Raw genomic sequence first — 20,747 nt, 5'->3', positions numbered from 1 at the left:
ATGTAATGGTTAATACGTAGCCCCTCCCCTTTTTTTCATTTTTCTTCGGCAAGAACACTGATGTAAAGAGATAACCTGTCTAACGAATTGTGGTTGGACAAAGCGTCACAAGAAGCCTCCACCAGCGTCGTCACTGCCGCACAAATCTGTGGATTCCCAGTATTACGCCTATTTTAACGCATTTACAGGCAAGCTAAATCTCTTTTTTGCGCACACTAGCCCGTACCGCAACCACTGCCGTGAGCCATCGCTATAATTTTTTAGTTTTAGCACTCGCATTTCATCGGCGTACTGGTGGCGGCGAATAACATTCAGCATGGAACGACGTCACTATTACTATGAATAATATCATTTCTTTATTGTTGTGCCTGTATTAACCACGTAAGTACAGAAAAGTATGCGTTCTCCTCTCAAACGAAATAAAAAGTAAAAGGGGAAGAAAGCCCACCTGTTCACCTGTTTACCAAGCTGGGGCGTAGTGAGGGGGGGGGGGGTTATGGGGCATCAGCCCCCTCCCCCGAAATTTTTTCGTGCTGTCATGCACCGCCGACCAAAACGACCCTCGGCGCCGGAAATCGTTCTGGATTTTGTCTAGAATTTATTTTTCAAACTCGAAAAGAGATTTCAGTGCGAACATTGCGAACTTGGGCTGGATTTCGCTGCAGCGCCCATGCACCGGAAGTCACATAACGCACGGAGCCCCATCTGAGCAGGAAGTTTCAAGGGCGTTTTGATGGCGAACGGGCCCGTCGCGGCATCTCGCGGTGGCCGCGGAATCTACGGAGCGCATGGATATCGATTCCGAAACTTTATGGGTATAAAATTTTCATGAGCTTTTGATGTGAAAGGTGCATTGAGATTTCCAAAGTCGTGCTTTAGATTTTCAATTCTGGAGCTTTGTGGGTTTAATGTTACAAATATTTGGCGCCAAAGGTGCATTAACTTTTCTAAAGTCGTACATCGGATCATACAACGAGACAAGCCAAATCAACACACACTCAGACAAGCTGACAAAGCACGCAGCAAGGTCCGATGAGACGAAGCTTTGTGATAGTTCATTTGTGCCGCCATACCACATAAAAGAATATCAACGTTTTTTTCCACCTACGCCAAAGTCTCCATGTCAAGGCACTAAAGCCAGCAAAGGTAACTACGTTCTTATTTATTTTTCTACTTTGACTTCTGTTCGCGAGGGCACATTGAGCCTCTTCAATTTTCTTGTTCTCGCTACCCGCGGGCTGCCAGAGCCAGCCAGAGCGCGTGCGTTTCTCTCGTGTAGCCCCGTACGACACACTTCGGTGCGCGTTCGTTTTTATCTGACCAAGTGGATTTTCGCCAGGAAGAGTTTTGGACGCTTTCTGGCTAGCATACGAGAAAAAGAAACAATGGTCGCTCTCCGCCATCACTGTGGGGACTCGACGAATTGCAACGCGTTCGCTTGTTCGCAACCTCTCAGGAAAGTCTCACCTCGCCGGTGTAGGGCGTCTCACGTTTTCTTCGACATTCCTTCGGTAGCCACATTAGGTGCCCAAAGTAGGCATTCGATTGTGCCCAACATGCTTTCCTTTGCATTTTTTTTTCATTTCGGTGCCCCGGCCTCACAAAAGAAAAAAAAAAGACATTGTTACGGCGTAGAGAATTGTCGCATGGTGAAAGTTCGATTTTGTTACTTCTTCTTTTGCGGAAAGTAATGGGCAGCGGGATGCTTAATTTGCCGGATACTCTTAATATTGCTACGGAACAGCCGATAACCGATATTATTGAACGATATTGCGATATTACGGAACAGCCGATATTATTGCGATAACCATTATGTGGATACTCCAGGCGCATTCCTGTTGCCGCCATTGCGCTCATGTTCCGCATAAAGTCCAAGGGCGCGATAACATCGTGACAGTGTGCCGCACGCTGTATGTGCGAGTGAAAGCGTAAGGGGGGGGGGGGCGGTGGCATAGGTGAGCCGACGATGATGGCTGTCTTGTATGCGCAAGGAAGAAAAGCGGGGAAAAAGCGCGCCGCCTTCCGTCGCGCGCGATACAACGGTCGAAATCAGGGGGGGGAGGGGGGGGGCTTAGGATTTTGTGATCTGTGAATCTGTATTGCGCAACATGTTTTTTCTTGTTTGACGCATCATATAGACTAACTTTTTCTTAGATATGCAGATTTATTGGAGACTTATAAGTATATTTACACATCTTGTTGCGAGTATTTGTGCATACTTCGTTTCCAGGGACAATTTTTTGCTGTTTCTCAAGCTTCATCTTCGCGTCTGTATATTCTGTTGTAGCTTCGCATTTCTGATGTACGAGGGCAAGTCAAATTAAAGTGAGCGAACCTATCCTGCTCAATATTGGTTCCTTTCGTTATATGCGAGGTATGCGCGTACCACACAGGCATCTGTCATTTACTAAAGTGACACACAGGTATGAGGATACATCTTCTATAATGCTCTCGTACACTGTGTTCAACATGGTTGCGTGAGATAATGGACGCTCCAAAAGTTGAACAGCGTGGTGTGGTGAGGTTTTTGAGAGCTGAAGATGTTTCCCAAAAAGAAATTAGTCGCCGTATGGGTGCCGTGTCCGTTGAACATTGCATTTCATTGGCCATTGTGACGCGTTGGAGTAAACGGTTAAAAAGAAGACGTGAAAGTTGCAAAGACGATCCAAGACCAGGCCAAAGCCACCGCGCAATCACGTCCAACCCAATTTCAAAGGTTGATGAGCTAATTAGACAAGAACGGAGGATAAGCATCGATGAACTGGCAGAGCGTGTGAGCATCAGTCACGGTTTAGTTCAAATCATAATTCACACCATAATCTGCTCTTGTATGCTCAACGGATGCTCAAAGTTTTGAACCACCGCCAAAAGACGGAGAGGTCCGGCACTGCCTTGACTCGTGTGATCCGGTATCGCAATAGGGGTTACGACTTCTTGCCTGCAGTTGTGACCGGGGACGAATCCTGGTGCTACTACTAACTACGAGCCTGAAACAATACGGTAAACCTTACAGTGGGAACATTCGAATTCACCCCCAAAGAAAGCAAAGGCCGTCATTCCTGCCGGAAAGGTGTTGTTGGCTTTTTTTCTATCGTCAGGGGTCATTGCTGATAGAATTTGCTGAACCTAGAGAGACTATCAATCGTTTCCGATATTGTGAAACGCCGGATCAGCTGCGTGTCGCAATCAAGAACAAACGACGTGGAATACTCAGGAATGGGGTCATCTTGCTCCACGATAATGCCCGTCCTCACGTCGCTAATGTATTTAACACAAACAAAGTTAAAGTGGGAAACGCTGCAAAATCCGCCATACAGGACAGACCTGCGGCTTCCACATTTTAGGGCAATTGAAAAAACAGCTCAAGGGAACCAGATTCCTGTCGGACGATGACGTGAAAGGGTCAGTTACAGACTTTTTGAAGCAGCAACGCAAGGAGTTTTATGAGACGGAATTCACTCGACTCGTTAGTTCTGAGAGGCATCAATGTTCTGAGAGGCATCACTCGCCTTCCAACAGGCAAGAAGACTGGGAAGAAGCCGTCAAGAGCGACGACCTTCAAGTCCAGCTTCGGGCTGTCCAAAGGGCCCGCGACAGGGCTGAAGATCACGGTCCTCCGCCCCCGGCGCGGGTACGGCCCGCTAATACGACAACTTAGTCCCTTAGGACCAAAGACAGTTTATTGTCTGTCTGTCTGTCTGTCTGTCTGTCTGTCTGTCTGTCTGTCTGTCTGTCTGTCTGTCTGTCTGTCTGTCTGTCTGTCTGTCTGTCTGTCTGTCTGTCTGTCCGTCCGTCCGTCCGTCCGTCCGTCCGTCCGTCCGTCTGTCTGTCTGTCTGTCTGTCTGTCTGTCTGTCTGTCTGTCTGTCTGTCTGTCTGTCTGTCTGTCTGTCTGTCTGTCTGTCTGTCTGTCTGTCTGTCTGTGTATTTCGGCCACTGCCACGCACTGAGTTGCCACACACTTCCTTTAAACTAATTTCACGACTGCCGAACAGGAACATTGATTTCGATGGATCTTATCATTACGCAAAAAAGAGGTGAGGCGTGCAGACAGGACACAAGAGTAGAGAAGTGGAGAACACGAACGCGTTCGTGTTGTCCACTTCTCTACTCTTGTGTCCTGTCTGCACGCCTCACCTCTTTTTTGCGTGATGAATCCTTACCAACTAGCTCAGCTTTCTGTCGTTCTAAGGATCTTATCATCCCTGTACGACCGCGCGTTACATGTTCTCATGCAGGGTAGTCCTTAGTGAAGCAGTAGTTACCATTCCTTTACCACTTTATGAGAATTCAGTAATGAGTAAGCACTGGTTTTCGAAGTTGCCACAAGACAACCAATTCGAGGCCACCTGCATGTAGTTAGTGTATAGTGCGCATACCGCGTATTGGACGCTGTGTGGTATAGTTCATTGCGCTATTGACTGCATCGTGGCCTGTTTTTCACCTCACCTTTTTCCCATCTCTCGATCCCATTTCACTCGACCCGGTGAGGAGTATAACAGGCTAGAAACACGCTTTCTCAGCCGACTTCTCCTTATTTCTCTTCAGTAAAACCTCCATCGACCTTCTTTTGATTTCTACCCACATGTATCTGCATTAAAAGAAGATTTCACCATCAAATTGGCATATATGTACACATTAAATCCAGTGTTCCTAGCGCGTACTGATGTTTCAGTAAGCACCGTTCTGGCATTTAGTGTCCACTCAACAGTGGCTATTCCGGCAAGGCCAGCCTTCTTTGTTAGGAAGAGTTGCGCGTATGAAAGGACGAACAGAGAAAAGAAAACGTTTCCGTCTACCTCGCTTTTTCCCTGTGTTCGTCCTTTCATACACGCAACTCTTTCTAACATAGCAATGCGTCAGCTCACCCAGCAAGAACTTCTTCTAAACTGCCAGTCTTCATTGCAGGCCAGTTGAGAGCGCATAAGCCGCTCTAACGCCACGACAATGTACTGTCAGACGCTGGATGTATTTGCAGTGAAGCACATTGCTTCTTGGGTACTATGGTGGGCGGGTCATCATCGCCTATGCCAGGTTAAAGACTATCTCAGTAAGGAGACAAAGAGACAGAAATCAAGTGATTGAAATTCCAATTTTCGAGCTTTATACATGATAAAAAGCCAATGCGCCACACAGGGCTAATGCTATGTCGTGCATTCATCAGGCCACTTTTCATTCATTATGTGTATGGACATAAAGCAAATGATCAAGGAGATCAAGGTTTACAGGCATTTGACAAAGACCTTTGGTATTTGGGTGCGAAAAAACATACGATACACGATAATCTAGTGCTTCATGTTAACAGGTTGCATCAGCAAGCTGTTCGTGCTTACATTCATTTCCAAAATCCTAACTATAATATGGTGTTGCCGAAGCAGCATTATTTTCCTTTATATTGCCCTATCGTCAGATCTGCATGTTTTTACTCTGAACTTGAACACGTCTTCAATTTGAGCTTTATGGCCACACTAAAGCTACAAATACAAGGTCAACACTGTGCCATTAATGTAGTACAGACACACCAAACACAAACACCGGAGAATACACCGCACCTTTACCGTTAAGCGGCACCACGCCGTTCCATGTCGATGCCGTGGAACCGTATGATGCTGTTTGGTACATATAGTTACACATCAGTGATGGAGAAATGGAGTTTCAAGAGTACACAAAATGCCATTTGTATCATTTCAACAACAATAGCTACGAGATCACGTTATTTCAGTGGCACGCAGGGACCATGGCTCACAGGAGCTAAATACGCATTAACGTTTGCCATGAATTCATAAAAATTGTCCGACAAATCACAACCTACTGCATAAAGAGCGCTCAAGAGCGCTGACAGTGTAGAGGCGATTACGTGAGTCTTCTGCTTGTTCAGCGATGGCACCTATTGCTAGACCTTACACCCCATAAGAAAAAAGGACGTCTCCTTCCTGCAGGATTAAGAAACGCCGAAAGAAAAGGTGGCCAGTGGTTTCGATGGCAGCGCTTGGGACAGCGCATAACAGTCAACCCGTACGTCTCGGAAGCTCGCCGCCCGTCTTCCTTAAAACGGAAGCAGCAGTAGGCGATACTTCCTCATTGCTCCCCTCTTCGCCCCATACTCTTTGTACATTGTAGGTTATCCGTCTCGTCTTCAAGCAATCCCCGAAGTCCAGCTTCGATGATCGATTGTCGGCATTTACCGATGACACTTGTCCACCAGCAGCGAGATGTCCATCAACAATGTCACCGTACGTTTAGTGCCCGCTGACAGCCATCGTCCCGTTCAAAATGGCCACCAGAGTCCCGTTGGCATCCAAGTCTACGGCCCAGGCAGGGAAACTGTTGAGGTCGAAGATGACGATGCCTATCGTGTTGATGCTGACCAGCATAATGCAGATGCAGATGCACTTGACTACCAGACCAGGGAGAATCTGTGAGTAGAGGGCGCAAAGTAATCGTTGAGCACAGAGACCAGAGTTGGTCAAGCTTTTGGAATGTGGTTAGATAGTTTGTTGCTTAGTTCCTTTCCTGTTTGCGGTGTGGTGGCGGTGGTTGTTCTTTGTTCCGTATTGTTAACTGAGGCTCTTCTGTATTTTCAGTGAGTAGAATTCTCAAACAAGTGTCGTTACGTCAGACATAAATGAAACACACGGCTAACAAACTGCCAAAATTATCCTAGATAGCCGATTTTCGATCTGTCGTGCGCTACATCTAATTAAATTGGCGGAAATGCTAACGCCTTCTCACGCCTTACATCCAGCAGAAGAGTAAGCGATTTAATAGACTATCAGAATTTTTATTGGCTATCATAGCATGCACATAGCTGGATGCCGTGGAACCGTATGATGCGGTTTGGTACACATAGTTACACATCAGTGATAGAGAAATGGAGTTTCAAGAGCACACAAAATTCCATTTGTATCATTTCAACAACAATAGCTACGAGATCACGTTATTTCAGTTCTTTTGAACAGCACCTGTCACTCGCCAGATTACTCACTTTCTAGCCTTGAAATGCTACCTAAATCCTCCAAATAGGTGCCTGCCTTTCTCTTTTCTGACATGAAGCGTCTTTCAGTTCGGTCAGCATAATGGGTAGCTGTAATGCATCCCTCGAAAACATGTTATATTATTATTGCTTATATCTTTGCAACCGTATCACCCACACGGCTTACTTTGGTATCGTCGTGTAGAGGAAAGTAACCAGTACTCTAACGCGCGTGAGTCACGCGCACAGATGACGCTGTTGTCGAGCGACACATGACGCAATCGGAGTTAAAATTTTTCTCTCGTTTGGTATTGAGCTCGGCATAGCTCGGCAGTACGTTTGTCGACCCGAGCAGGAGTGATCGCGTTTGAGAGAGCTCACCCAGCCAAAGTAGACATAATCCATCGAATTCAATCTGTTCTCATCAGTAGTTATAAGGCCAAGAAGTGTGCAATTTGTTACAGAAATTTGATGGTTCCTCGGCTATGGCGTCCCCCGCGTTCCACACGTTGGGTCCAGAAATGGCATCAAGAGACACAGCCGGAGCAAGACAGAGGGATGCCAATTCGTGCCCACCACGTTTGACCACGGCGAGCCCACTTCAAATAGGGATGCGAACACACTGGCAAGATTAGACCGCAGACCGCCCCCCGCCCCTAGCTCTATCACAAGCTAAGCATGTAAGCTTTGTAATGCATGAATAAATGTCACTTGTGTATTTGCTTACGACGTTTATGCACCCTAATGCCCATAAACTCGGCAGCACGCACAACACGTTTCACGTAGCCCACTGCGGCTGCGTCCCTGATACGGCGTACCGGAATTTCTTTCTCCCGATTGGTACTTGTTTCTGTATGTCGCTACTTTATACGTTAAAGTCTTTCATACTCGAGTGATTCATAAGAACGGGTACCATTCAACTGCGATTGTTGGAGAGTGTTTGTCCCCTCTCACTGGTAGACGCGTTCTTTTCAAACGAACTAGAAGCTGGTACTCCAACGTAGATGATACTCGAATCCGCTTAAGCTCGCTTACAATATTTGACCCTCAGCTATAATGTCCTCCATACGAACTTGACCTGAACATACTTTTCTTATTTTACTAGTAAGGTACAACACCTAAAGAACAGTAATATAAGTTTGTGATCAGATATACTCGGAGATACTAACCTACCCCCCCCCCCCTTCCCCCGCACATCAATATGAAAGGACAAAATAAAGTCAGAAAGCTTGGTTGGACTTCGCACAGTTAGCCAACTAGCACTGAGGCCGGGCAATGCCATACACATCTTACCATTTCGACCGGGAAAATGTTGGCGTGACTGGAGACAATGGCGTTGGCTGGCGTTCCGACGGGCAGCATGAAGGCGTAGGAACAGGACAGCGCAACAGGTACAATGATCATCAGAGGATTCATGTGAAGGTCGGTTGCCTGCGAAGAAAAAAAGCACAAAACTAACATTCGAAAGTCGTATCGATAGCAGGTTCGTCCGCGGCCGTTCTTTCGTGCGTGTAAGTCGGATGACTTGTGTCAAAACTCCTTTATTTTTCGAACAAGCAAGAGCATTACGCGCTTTAATTCTGAATACTCGACTCCGCTGACAGTGCCGTCGTGCAGTATTAAATCTGCGACTCAGGACCCTACTTCGGTGGCAGAAGGGAACATAGTTCTAAAATCGACCCGAAAATTTATGTAACTCAGCACTCTTGCATGAAACATAAATTCAAGTAGCTGAATGTCATAAAAGAGTATTGGTTTCAGCAACACTGTTAGCATTTAATGATATAGAAAACGCTAAGCTTCATCGTCAGTTGAGGAAAGACTGCAGGTCACAATCCATGCTGCTACCATCCAGCCCTATTCCGATAATTGCATCACTTCATCTATTCTTAGGATAAAAATAGATTAGGACGTAATTAGCATACATTAAAAATATTGCCTATGCCCTATTTTGCGCGCTTTATTATTTTCTTTGTGAGAATGTTGTTACGTAACGTGCCTTTGCGTGTGTGTGTGAGCAAGTATGTGCCAGCGTACCAGCTGCGCCATGATAGGCAGGAAGATGGTGGCCGTGGCAGAGTTGGAGACCACTTCAGTGATGAAGGCCACGATGACGGACACGACGAATATGATCCACTGCGGCGACATGAAGCCCAACGAGGACAGCTGGTGGCCCACCCACCGCGAAAGACCGGAAACCTGCGGTTTGCGAAGGCAAACATTCCGAGGTTCATTGCTGTAACTTCCAACTAAAGTGGTGCGGGCGATAGCGGATTGTGTCTTCATGTTCACTCAATTTCAACAATGCCACTGCGCCCACATTGCGGCGCTGCTGCTCTCGTGCCAGTCTCGTGGCCACGACTTCAAGGAATATTACAGCCTGCTGCACATTGACGGGAAGGGGAAGGGCTGTTTAGAGAGAGAGAGAATAATGAATTTAAATGATGGCTCAAGTGAGCACATGGAATGGAGCCAACTGTGGCATACTAGAAAATTTCAGGCGCGACGCTCCGTAATGAGGCAAATGTCTCTTTGACGTTAGCTCATGGTAGAACCCAGTCCTCAAACGACGCCACCTCCTTAGGCCGGTGCTTTTCCTGGAGGTGTCTTGAACCCTTCGCATGCCCGCACGATGTGGTGAACAGAGTTACCCCTCTTGCGCATGCAAACAGCATTTCACTTGCGGAGGTGATGGCTGGTGGTGGGGGTTACCTGCTCGTAAGTTGTTTCTCGTTCTTTTCACAGAAATGAACAATACTTGTGGGTATAAGGCGTTCTCTTGCTGAGGGCGAGGGGACGTATTCGATACTCGGCTGCAGCAACCGCATTCCGATGGGGACGAATGCAAAAACGCGTGCGTACCACCGATTGGGTGCCTTTGAAAGAGCCTGAGGTGGTTTAATTTAATACGGAGCCCCCGATAGGGCGCCTCATAGCCGGTGCGTTTCTTTGGAGCGTTAAAATACACCAATCCATGGCATCGAACCCCCTGTGGCTACGCCACTGCTTTATGCCCTGAAACCGTTGTCACCCATTAGTAATATAGCGCTCACTACGCACGGCAGATCCCGACGCAGCTGGACGTCGAATCATCATCACCATTCGAACTTAGAACAACAGGAAGTAGAGCTAGTTTATAGGAGATTCATGTTAGAAGAAAGTTAAGCCTGCAGACACGGACAGCAGAAGAGAGAAACGTTTCCCTCTTCTTGACTTGACGCCCGGCTCTTTTCTAACCTGGATCACCGTTGAAAATTACAACTCTGGCAGTGTGCTGCCAGAGTTGTATCTAAAAAAAAAAATAGAAGAATCAAATGTGTAAAAAGCAACACATTACACAAGTTTGATTCAGACTGAGCCCTGTCTTAGAACCATTCTATTTATTAAAATTATTTTTGTTGTTTTTTTCACTTCACAAAAGCGTAGCGAAGTTTGAAGGGTTACAGCTTCTTAGTACATGCAAATATATGTCAGATGTTCTTGTATAGCGATCTACTAAGCGTCAACCTCGGAATCGAGAGGACCCACGCTCCATGGCGTCTGAAATTGCTTCATTTATTTGTTAGTTTAGCTACTTATCGATTGACGTTTGTTTGCCAGACACGCCGCAACCTGCTCATACAAGTGTTAAGTTTGCTTTTACGAGGGGTGCTATATAAAGGCAAGTATTCTTGCTGTTTGAAAAAGTGGCTGGTTCACGAAATGAGTTGACCTTGGAAAAGTGGACTAGTCAGCTTAAAAGTGACGTTGAGGCTGATCCTCGGGCTCGGCCTCTCTGTACCGACGTGGGAGCGGCCCGCATCAGTCCCAAACTGATTCCTCAGGACCTAAATAAAGTTATTCATACCATACCATACCGACATTCTAATGCCTTACACTCAAGTGGTTACAGAAAAAAAAAACAGCGAGCTGGTAGATTTAGGGAAGTGAATTGTAACAAGTTGAAAGCGCGTATTTTCGCTGCAGCGAGTACGCGACCTCGCAGGAATACTGCGTCTAATTCGTAGCTCAATAAGACAAATATCGCACGCATTATCTGCAAGGTGGTCACGCCTGTGTAGGGAAGCTTGACGCCCACTTCATAAATTACGGGGAATACGGAGTGCACAGACATTGTAACGGTGTTATCGGTAGCCCGTTATCTGGTGCCGCACGCGGACAGTGGGGTATTGTCCTGTCTTTGCTCTCCTTTCAGTGTTATATCCTCATTTAAGCATACCGACCTACTCTAGCACGAAGACACAATTACAAAGAAGAAACACAGAACATGTCACCGGCGCTACAAACAACTTTACTTGAAAGACAGCGAGAAGAGCATATATACTGTTCCCAACAAGCAGGCGCACCTACTACTACCTAGGGCGATCATCAGGACTGGCAAGATCACTTGGTAGAACTAAAGAAAGTAAGCTCCGCGTTGTACAAAACAACAGAAATCTAGATTACGCAAGCACTACTCTTTTTTCTTTTATGTAAAACGCTTATACTAGCTCACACACAGTTTTATATTTACTTCTCACCCAGGATCTCCACATCATGAAATACCAGCTTACAAGGGCAGGCTTTACAGTGCGCTGAAAGATGCGCAGTGAAATCCTTCTTCAGGTTATTAGCATGCCCCCTCATTCGGTCATCGACGCAGCAGCCTCTTTGTCCTATATAGGACTTTCCACAAGACAGGGGCCCCTGATTTCATAAATTTCATTTCATATCATAATTTTATTTTTCAAATAAAGTTGTTAGCTGCACCTGTGGCGCGTTCTGTGACTCTTCTTTGCAATTGTTTCTTCCCGCTACAATATGTCGGCAAGTAAACACCACCTAGCACAACAAGTCCTTCTCCTCATTTAAGCAGTCTGCGGCATGCGCAATAAGGTTTCGAATGTTGGCAAACACCGGGAACATCTCTCGGAAGTCATCTCTCGAGTATATGTTTTCGCAGTATGCTGCTTTAATCTGCATAGATAAGCACAGCTCAACCTGCCCAGCTCAGATCGTTTGTTAGAAGCTAGTGCTATAGGGATAATTTTGCAAGGAAACCTACCGGTGAACTGACGTAGCACTAGAGTCCTTATGACTTGAGAGTGCTGTGGCTACCCATTTAACACAGAAAAACCACACACTTATGCTATAAATGTTGGCCTCTATTGGCCTAGGCTGACTATTGGTAACTTAAATAAAACCAAAGCTTGCGTAAAGCGAATCATTGAGCAGCGAAAGGAAAAAGAAACTCAACAGTAAACACAAATACTCTCAACAGTGTACTGAGCTCGCGAAGTTGGCCTAGCTTGTTTAAGGTCAAAATAAAACAGACAGGATATCAGTTCCTAGGTTTTATGGCTAAGGAGGACATAAACAAGGAAAGTCAAGAGTAGCGTACGTACCACCACAAACGCCCCTGTCCCTGAAACTTCATCTACGTTCTATTGCTAGAAAGCCACAAATAAAGCAACACTTACTAGGCTAAGCCTCCATCGTTCTCCACCTAAAAGTTGTACAGACTTCTATTTTTTTTAAACTTACACGTTACCAGAAGCGCTACTAAGTGGCCAGCAAGAACGATGACCAGGACGATGGCAAAGGCGGTGAAGACGATGGCACGCCAATGACATGACCCCAACGGCAAAGACGCACGACGACGGTTGAGTTTGAGATAAACTGTTTTCTTTTTGATGACTTCTGTTGCCACTGAATGACGACGACAATAAACGCGATGATGACACACGCGAAAGACGCTGCGAAATCTGGCTGAAGTACCCCTTACAGCTGTCGCTGTAAAGTAATGCAGCCGACAGGGAAACAACAAGATGGCGGGTGACACAGCGCCTATGTCGTCCGCCCCGTTGCCGTTGTACAATTCTACGCTATTTTTAGAGTAAGAACAATGACCGATAATGTCCACGCATGGACAGTACATGGTTAAATTAAATCGCACTGTTAAATCGCATATATATATTGTCGGGCCCTTAGGCCCTCTCTGTAGCGCGCACGGGGGAAGCCTTTGAAACGCGCGCCACAACGGCACTCGTCGCATGGAGCATGCGCACCGATCGCGTTATCGTAAGAACTCGCGCGGGGACTGCCGGGAAGGGAGCTGCCCGATAAGAAGGCAGCGAAGACGGCACTCGGGGCTTTTTGCGGGGCGCGGGCCTGGGGAGGCGCTGGTGGGGCGTGGCCCGTCTAGGTTTCTGTCCGAGCGTGCTACAGAGCAGGGGGAAAAGCGTCTTTGTATTGTGTCTGCATGAAAGAGTGCTCTTGTTGTTCGCTTTTGGGACTATCTGCGCGCCTGGTTCGGTGCTTGTTTGCTTTCTGCGCTTTATGCATTCTGTTATCGCCCGAAAGATTGTGTTGGTTGATGGTTTGTAGCGGCCGTTCTTTCGTCGCTCCCTTTGGCTTGTATATTTTGTTGCTTCGCTGTTTTGCTGCTTGCTTCTTTGCTTTTGCTGCTTTTTGCTGCTTTGCTTATTTACTGCTTGCTTCTTTGCCTTGTTCTTTTCTGCTATTGGCCGCGAGGCTGCGGTAATTTTGAGTGTTACATTCTATCGTAAATTAAAGCGGTTCTTGTTCCTTGCGCCTTTCGTCCTTTGTCGTGCGAAGGCGAGGGGCCGTGCGAAGGCGAGCGAAGGCGAGGGGCCTTCAATATATATATATACATATATATTAATATTATATCGCATTTCAATCGCTTGTTGCTCGTCTATGCATCCACAACTCTAATAACATAATAACATTCCCCCCTCCTAAAAAAAGAAAGAAAAGGAAGCGGACGACGTTCATACGTTTGTGGCCTCAGCCATGGCGAATCCACCTCCGCGGAGTAGGACGACGCCCCACGGAAGTCGCTTCTGAACCACGTCCCAGGTGAGTAAGGTCGGACTGGTTCCCACTTTGCGTGGGTCGGACGGGATCACGAAAAGGAAGAATACTACAAACAGAGCCGCCGTGGCGTCCTTGGGCTTCCTGCGAGAAAGAAAAGGCAAAAAGCGATGGTTTCAGGAATACGCTTTCGATGAAGGACGATGTCCAGGGAAACATGCATTCTTGTTATGAAAGCAGAAAACAGGAACAAAAAGAAACAACTTAGATTAAGCAGCCTCGAGTCAATAACTGCTCTAATCTGCTTCGTTGCAAGCAACCCCTTCGCAAGACCTAAAAATCCCAGCTATATAAGCGAACCAATTTTTGCACAAGAAATCCTCAAGATTGGTATTTACTTGAACGTCACTGTCGCCATTTGTCGTTTTGTGCCCTTGCAAGCGGACCGATTAATCATGAGCCTTATTAACGTTTCCGTAGCTTCCAGCTGTATGCTGGACAAAGCCGTGATAAACATCATGTTAGACGGATATCCTGACAACTGCTTGGTGCAGTAAAAAATAAATAAAGAAATCTGTGAGACATTGAGGACAGGTGCATTTGGTAACAAATATTAACAGCGCGGTAGAGGAAGTCCTTTCTATTTGCAATGAATATAAAACAAGCTTTCGGGGACTTTGAAAAGAAGTCGGTGTATTGTACTCCTCAAAGTTAGGAAAAAAAAGAGAGAAAAAAATTAAATGAGGACATCACCGGGCGTGAAGTTTACTAATACATATTTTATTCCGTTCATATTGTGCGTATCCACTGCATTCTTGTAAGCCTGGTCGTAAAGAGAAAACAATTACTTTATATCAGTCATTTCACATGCGCTGCTGTGGTAAACGATGTATTGTTCGGTTTTCATAGCTGGAATGGTGGCGCCAAGATTTTGGAGTTAGCCGCTTTCTTTTATGCATGATTTTAAAAGCGAGGTTGGTGCCTTTAGGTGGCGCTGCCTACTTATCGTCGCGTGGCAAAAAAAAAAAAAAAGATCGCAATTAAGATGCGATTTCTCTTCACACATAATGACTACTCCGGAGGGAATGGACATATGCAAAGTTCTGCGCACAAGTCTTCGAAGCCGCAGAATATAATACAAGAATACGCACCAACATGTACAAACATGTACAGTTCTATGAATAAAATAAAAATGAATAAAATTGTTTAAAATTCCCCTCGGGCATAAATAGGAAGCTCTAGTTCGAGGACAGCTCTGATGTTCATGTTAGAGTACACGGGAACCAAAAAAGAAAAAAAAGAAAGAAAAGAGGTTTCATAAGCAATGCCTGGAGCAATTTCAGTAAAAGCTTTGCATTGGAGAGACAGAAAGCTGAATTCCCCCGACTGTTGGCCGCATATTTGTTATTTGAATGTTCAATATTCCTACAGAAATTGACGAAAAATTGGAAAACCATGAAATCAACCAAGCATCAAGTTTACGATTTAGTATCTGCACAACGAAAACAGAGTCTCGCGTTTCTGTAGACTATCGATTACGAGTAGAGCGCCTAAGGCGGAAGATGTTGGTATAACATGCTTTGCTCGAAAGCAAGTCATATATATGGGAGCGGTCGTTTGCGAAATACGCGCAAGTAACAAAAGAATCGGACGCTAGATACCATAAATCAGCCAACAACTCAAGGGCGGGAAACAGCTCTGTCCAGCTCAGACCTCGAGAGCCAACAAGAACTCATTGAGAGAACGCAGGTAGCAGCCTTCTCCAACGGAGTCCCAGACTAGGTGTACCAACCACATCAATCTTCCTAAAAAAATGCCAATAAAGATTTTATTCATCAACATAAGGATTTCTCGTAAATTGTACAAGCTAATATAGTTGTCAACTTTCGACACCCTGTAGAACATTTTACAGGATATCCATATGTTATATCACTTATTTTATTTACAATACCGTTCATCACAAGGCTGTTACAAGCTGAGTTTAAGATAGCAGAAATACAAACTGGATGTTAAAACAATAAAGTTACATCAGTAAAGTTAAAGCCACATAAACCAAGTACAACTTCATAAATTGAATAGTAGCACGCTACTTTGGTATTCACATTCGTGCAAAACATTTGAATTCAAAGCACAGAGCTCAGAATAGTAAAATAAAAATAAAAATACACAAAACGTGCAATGTGTACTTGAGTGTATGCAAAATACATATTCAGTTTTGTAATGACGTTATTATGCATTTTTTTACAAGTTTCAGCTGTAGTGCATTGCAGCACCGATGATGACTAGGCATTCTAATTTTTATGGTCCGAGGTAAAAATGACTTTGCATATGCATCGATATGTAACTATGGCAACAGGTACATAGATTCATGCTTTTTTTCTTAGGTTTATTTTGCTGTGGAACTAGGTAAGATGCAGTGTCGATGCTAAAGCGGCGTCTATAAAGTAAAAAAAGAAAGAAATTTTAGGCTTCGCCCTAGGTGGCGCTGAGATAGGTTTGGTAGTTGGAGCTACTTTAATATTTTAGCACAGGCTTTACCATTCCTGTTACCGAGTCGGCAGGTGAATATCTGGACAAAATAAACCGTGTTCCCCTCCTTTGCACCCTTTCCTATTCATTTACTAGGACCACTTAAAACGAATGCCATATAATGCTTGGGCACTAACGTTGGCCTAGCATAAGTTATTAACGCGGTTTGTTTCACAGATTGAGGTGCAAGTTTCAAGGTTGTGGAAAGAAGCGAAAGCTTTTTCTCGGCAGTGCTCATGATATTGATGATATACGTTTCGCACCTAAGGTTCTTTATAATATGTATCCCTAAGTATTTAAGTGTATCGACTGTAGAAAGTATTCGGGAGCTTTCAATGTAGTCCCGATCTAAGCATGTTTCTTTCTTGTTCGTAATGCTAAATACAAGTTTTTAGTTCATTTATTTTTATTTTTCAATTTTCACGCCACATTCCAATAGCAGTAAGAGCATCACTTAAGGATTTCTGGTCGTTAGCGTCAATAATTTTCAGGCTAAGTAATCATCTGCGTATAAAATTCAGTGATATATTCACCAATACTGGAAGCGACATCGTTGACGCAGGCCAAAAATAAAACCGGACCTAAAACAGATTGATGTGGTAGTCCTGAACCCATGGTTAAGGTGCCCAATTTCATGCAATTTATTTCCAAGCAGTGGGTTCTAGTGGACAGGCTATGTGTGGATCCATTCAACCAAAGTGTGATCAATTCCCATTTGTGCCAGTCTATTGATTAACATAATGTGAGCAACTCTTTCAAAGGCTTTAGTCAAGCCGAAGCAGTTCGCATCAATGTGCGTTATTATTATTATTATTATTATTATTATTATTATTATTATTATTGTTGTTGTTGTTGTTGTTGTTGTTGTTATCGTCGTCGTTGTCGTCGTCGTCGTCCTCGTTGTTGTTGTTCATGCAAGGCACCGGAAGAGTCACTGACGGTTTCCATTAGCTACGTGGTTGTAGAAAGACGCTGACTAAATCTGTGTTGATTCGGAAGAAAGGTTTCTTTTTTGTTCAAGATAAGTGTACATGGGTTTTGATATAACATGTTCGAGTAGCTTGCAACAGAAGCTTGATGTGGGCGAGTTGGTTGAGCATACTTGATGAAAAAAGAGAGCGCTACGAAGACGAGGACGAAAGAACAACATGTACGACAGACAAGGCACTACTTCCAACTAAATGTTTTTTGAAGAAACACAACTTTAAATAGATGCAAGCAAAGATGGCCCATCGTGACATCACGACCTCCCTATCTCTTCAGAAAAGCTATCTCCTTTTCGGTAAGCGTCACTGAAGGGCAACTAATGCACGTGCCTTCGGCCTTTGCAATGTAAGAAGCTTCCAATATCTCCCGTTCTAGTCTATCTCTAGACCATGCCAGAAACCTGGTGTCGCGAAGATACGGACGGCATATTTAAATATATTCTATTTAAAGTTCTGTTTCTTCAAAAAACATTTAGTTGGAAGTAGCGCCTTGTCTGTCGTACATGTTGTTCTTTCGTCCTCGTCTTCGTAGCGCTCTCTTTATTCATGAAGCTTGCAACAAGCACAAGTCGGAGATATCGGACGGTAATTTTCAATTTGCTGCTTGTCACCTGTTTATTGTATTCGGATTACTTTCGCCGCTAGCCAGTCACCCGGAAGTTGTTCTTGGAGTGATTGATGCAGTAAATATTATTTCCAAGTAGTGAGTTACCTATTGGGCATATTTTAGCAGAAATGTATGAGGTATTTCGTCCAGGCCAACAGATTTCTTTTTTCATGCACGTCTAAATTAGGAGACAGAATTCCTTCGTGCATGGCCACTATATCAGGCGTCGGTACGCAATGACACGAAAAATAGAGGACGGGGCCTAGAACCAACTTGATCTGTGGCTCTGAAAGCAGACTGAAAGTAGGCATTAAAGTATGTCGATATCACCGTGGGATCAGTCACAAGCCACCATTTATGACGACGCTGTAAGATTTGCTATCATTTCCAGATAAGTGACGCCAAAATCTTTGCGACGATTATTTCATGAGGTTTGTGAGTGTTTCATCGTTATGTTTCTTTTCGGCTACCTCTAACACGTTTCTTGGAAGCACCGATAAGTTTCATATGTTATGACGATCTCTCTCTCTCTCTCTCTTTTTTTTTTGTCTTTCGCGACGGCTCTTCCGCTTAATGTGGATGATGTCACAAGTAATCCATGGGTTCAGTTTGTTAGCTTCTTTCGAATTGGTACGAAGCTGTCGATGCATTGCAAAATAAGAGCTTTAAATTAAGCCCACATTGCCTTGACGTCACTATTGGAGCTGAAATTGTCTAAGGAACACAGAAAAATAATCAATTATGCTAGTTTCATCGTCATTGAGGAAATTTGCCACATGTGTAGCGTGTTCTTTAAATCTTGATCTCACAGTGTGCATGCTTTATTTGAACGAATGCTAGCTTATGTTCCGTATTCCCTTGTCGATTGTTAATTCGTAATTGTCAAAGCACCCGTCCAGAAATACTAAATTCAGGATAGAGTACGCTGTGTCTGCAGTCCATGTGCTGTCTTTAACTATTTGGAATAAGTCACAGAAAAAGGCTATATCAGTGAGCGAATCACACTCTGAGCGTTCTTGTGAACCTATGGTGAGAGCATCCCAGTCGATGCCCGCTAAATTAATGACCACTGCAAGAATAAGATGGCCATTTCGTAGTTTTTGTTCACCTACCTAGTGCTTGATACCCTGTAGATCTGATGCCTAGTTACAAAATCAACACACACACACACACACACACACACACACACACACACACACACACACACACACACACACACACACACACACACATATATATATATATATATATATATATATATATATATATATATATATATATATATATATATATATATATATATATATATATATATATATATTGATTCAGTTTGTCTTTGTTTTATGTTTGCAGGGTGTGAGCTCACAAAGATTTTCCTTTGTAAGTACTCCTTCTTGGACTGCCCCTGCGTGGTGGGCGTGCGGACTTCGAGCATGTCCTGTGGGGCTGCGCCTCTGCCGGTTCCCCTTTCACCCAAGAGAAAACGATGAAGCTTATTAAGGCCCAGGACCAGACCTCTCAAATCGTGGCAGTCTAGAGGGCCCGCGAGAGGGCCGTCAGGTTTCACCTGATGGGCCCCGAGTGGGCCTAGCCAGGTGACGTTGAGTTTACTCGCGTCTCTTGTGGACCGAATAAAGTTGTTTCACTCACTCACTGATGCTGGCCGGTTCTCTTCGCTAATAATATGGCCAGTCATCTTGAGTGCCTATTAGTTGCTCTTACGAACAGCTTTAGTGTAAACACATTTTTGTTGAGCACAGGCCCAATGTTTAAAGCGAATAGCTTTCTTTATCACTTTCCGATGTTCGGACTCAGCAAGAAAAACCTTGGTTCGTTGGTTAGTTCATTCGTTTGTTCGTAGTATTCGCTTACACTGTCAATCATTGTCGATGGCTTGCGCAATAGTTCTTTGTTGTGCAGGTTCATCGCTACAATTCAACATACTCCTAAATTCAACAACTTTTACTCGGAGCAGAACAGCCCAAGGGAAGCAGTTACACATTTCAAATGTATTCAATAAAGAGTTTTCTTTCTCTCTCTCTTTCACATGTATTTGAATTCGAAAATCAGAGTTCGCCGTGAACTAAAGCTTACTCTGAAACCTTCTCTGACTGATCAAATTAAAGCTTCCGCTATAGTAATACGTAGCTTGCTAAACACTTACAGGTCTCCGAAAAAAGTGGCCCAGCCCCTCGCGAAGTGCGGGTCCCTGAACATCCACAGAAGGACCAGAGTCGCCAGCATCACCAGCACAGCTAACTCGTGGAAGCTGAGAAGAAACGAAAAAAAATATAGGAATGAAGACTGCTAATAACACCAATAAAGTTGCGCGCAAGAATTTGCTGGAGAAGCTTGCGCTAAGAAGCCTTCGTCATGCAGGCGAAAAACCCTATGCATTCCAACTCAACTACATCTCTCGAGACATAGCATTTGAAAAGTTAAAATGGCGTTACTTTCTCGTAATCTGAACGAGAGTGAATGAAAACGTTAATTTGTTCTACAACTGAGGATAGGCATATAGCGGTCTAATTGTAGGTGTCGACAAACGCGATACAGTCAATTAAGAAGAAGAAAAAAAGAATTTAATGATGCCAAGCATGGGTTCTTAGCTCTCAACTCCATGCCATTTATGCAGTTAAGTGATGAAACCTATTCTGTATGCACACAAATCTTTCCAATATATTTCACCCCAAATAAGTCGACACGAAATCATTAACTTACTTCATTGGGCCAAGTTCGTCGTATTTTTTGTTTATGACCTTCTTCGCTGCATGTCCCTTCCTCTCGAGACCAATGGCCCTGCGAAAGAAAAAAGTAAGAACAGCCATAAGTTTGAAT

The 20,747-nt window shown here is 44.5% G+C and overlaps 1 protein-coding gene across 1 annotated transcript in view; it reads right to left on the bottom strand.

The window, feature by feature from the left end:
* LOC126520758 (uncharacterized) overlaps positions 1 to 20,747 on the bottom strand; it is an 87,771-nt gene that overhangs the window by 43,588 nt on the left and 23,436 nt on the right. The window contains exons 8-13 of the mRNA XM_072286699.1: positions 20,631 to 20,708; positions 20,074 to 20,178; positions 13,751 to 13,931; positions 9,009 to 9,170; positions 8,265 to 8,402; positions 6,241 to 6,414 (exon numbers count right to left, since the gene is read on the bottom strand). Of these exons, the coding sequence (XP_072142800.1) occupies positions 6,241 to 6,414; positions 8,265 to 8,402; positions 9,009 to 9,170; positions 13,751 to 13,931; positions 20,074 to 20,178; positions 20,631 to 20,708 (838 nt within the window). The remainder of the gene's footprint in view (positions 1 to 6,240; positions 6,415 to 8,264; positions 8,403 to 9,008; positions 9,171 to 13,750; positions 13,932 to 20,073; positions 20,179 to 20,630; positions 20,709 to 20,747) is intronic.

The sequence above is a fragment of the Dermacentor andersoni genome, chromosome 3 (genome assembly GCF_023375885.2).
Source record: "Dermacentor andersoni chromosome 3, qqDerAnde1_hic_scaffold, whole genome shotgun sequence".
NCBI lineage: Eukaryota > Metazoa > Arthropoda > Arachnida > Ixodida > Ixodidae > Dermacentor > Dermacentor andersoni.
The sequence above is the reverse complement of the archived record's forward strand: the minus strand, read 5'-3'. Positions and strand labels throughout refer to the sequence as shown.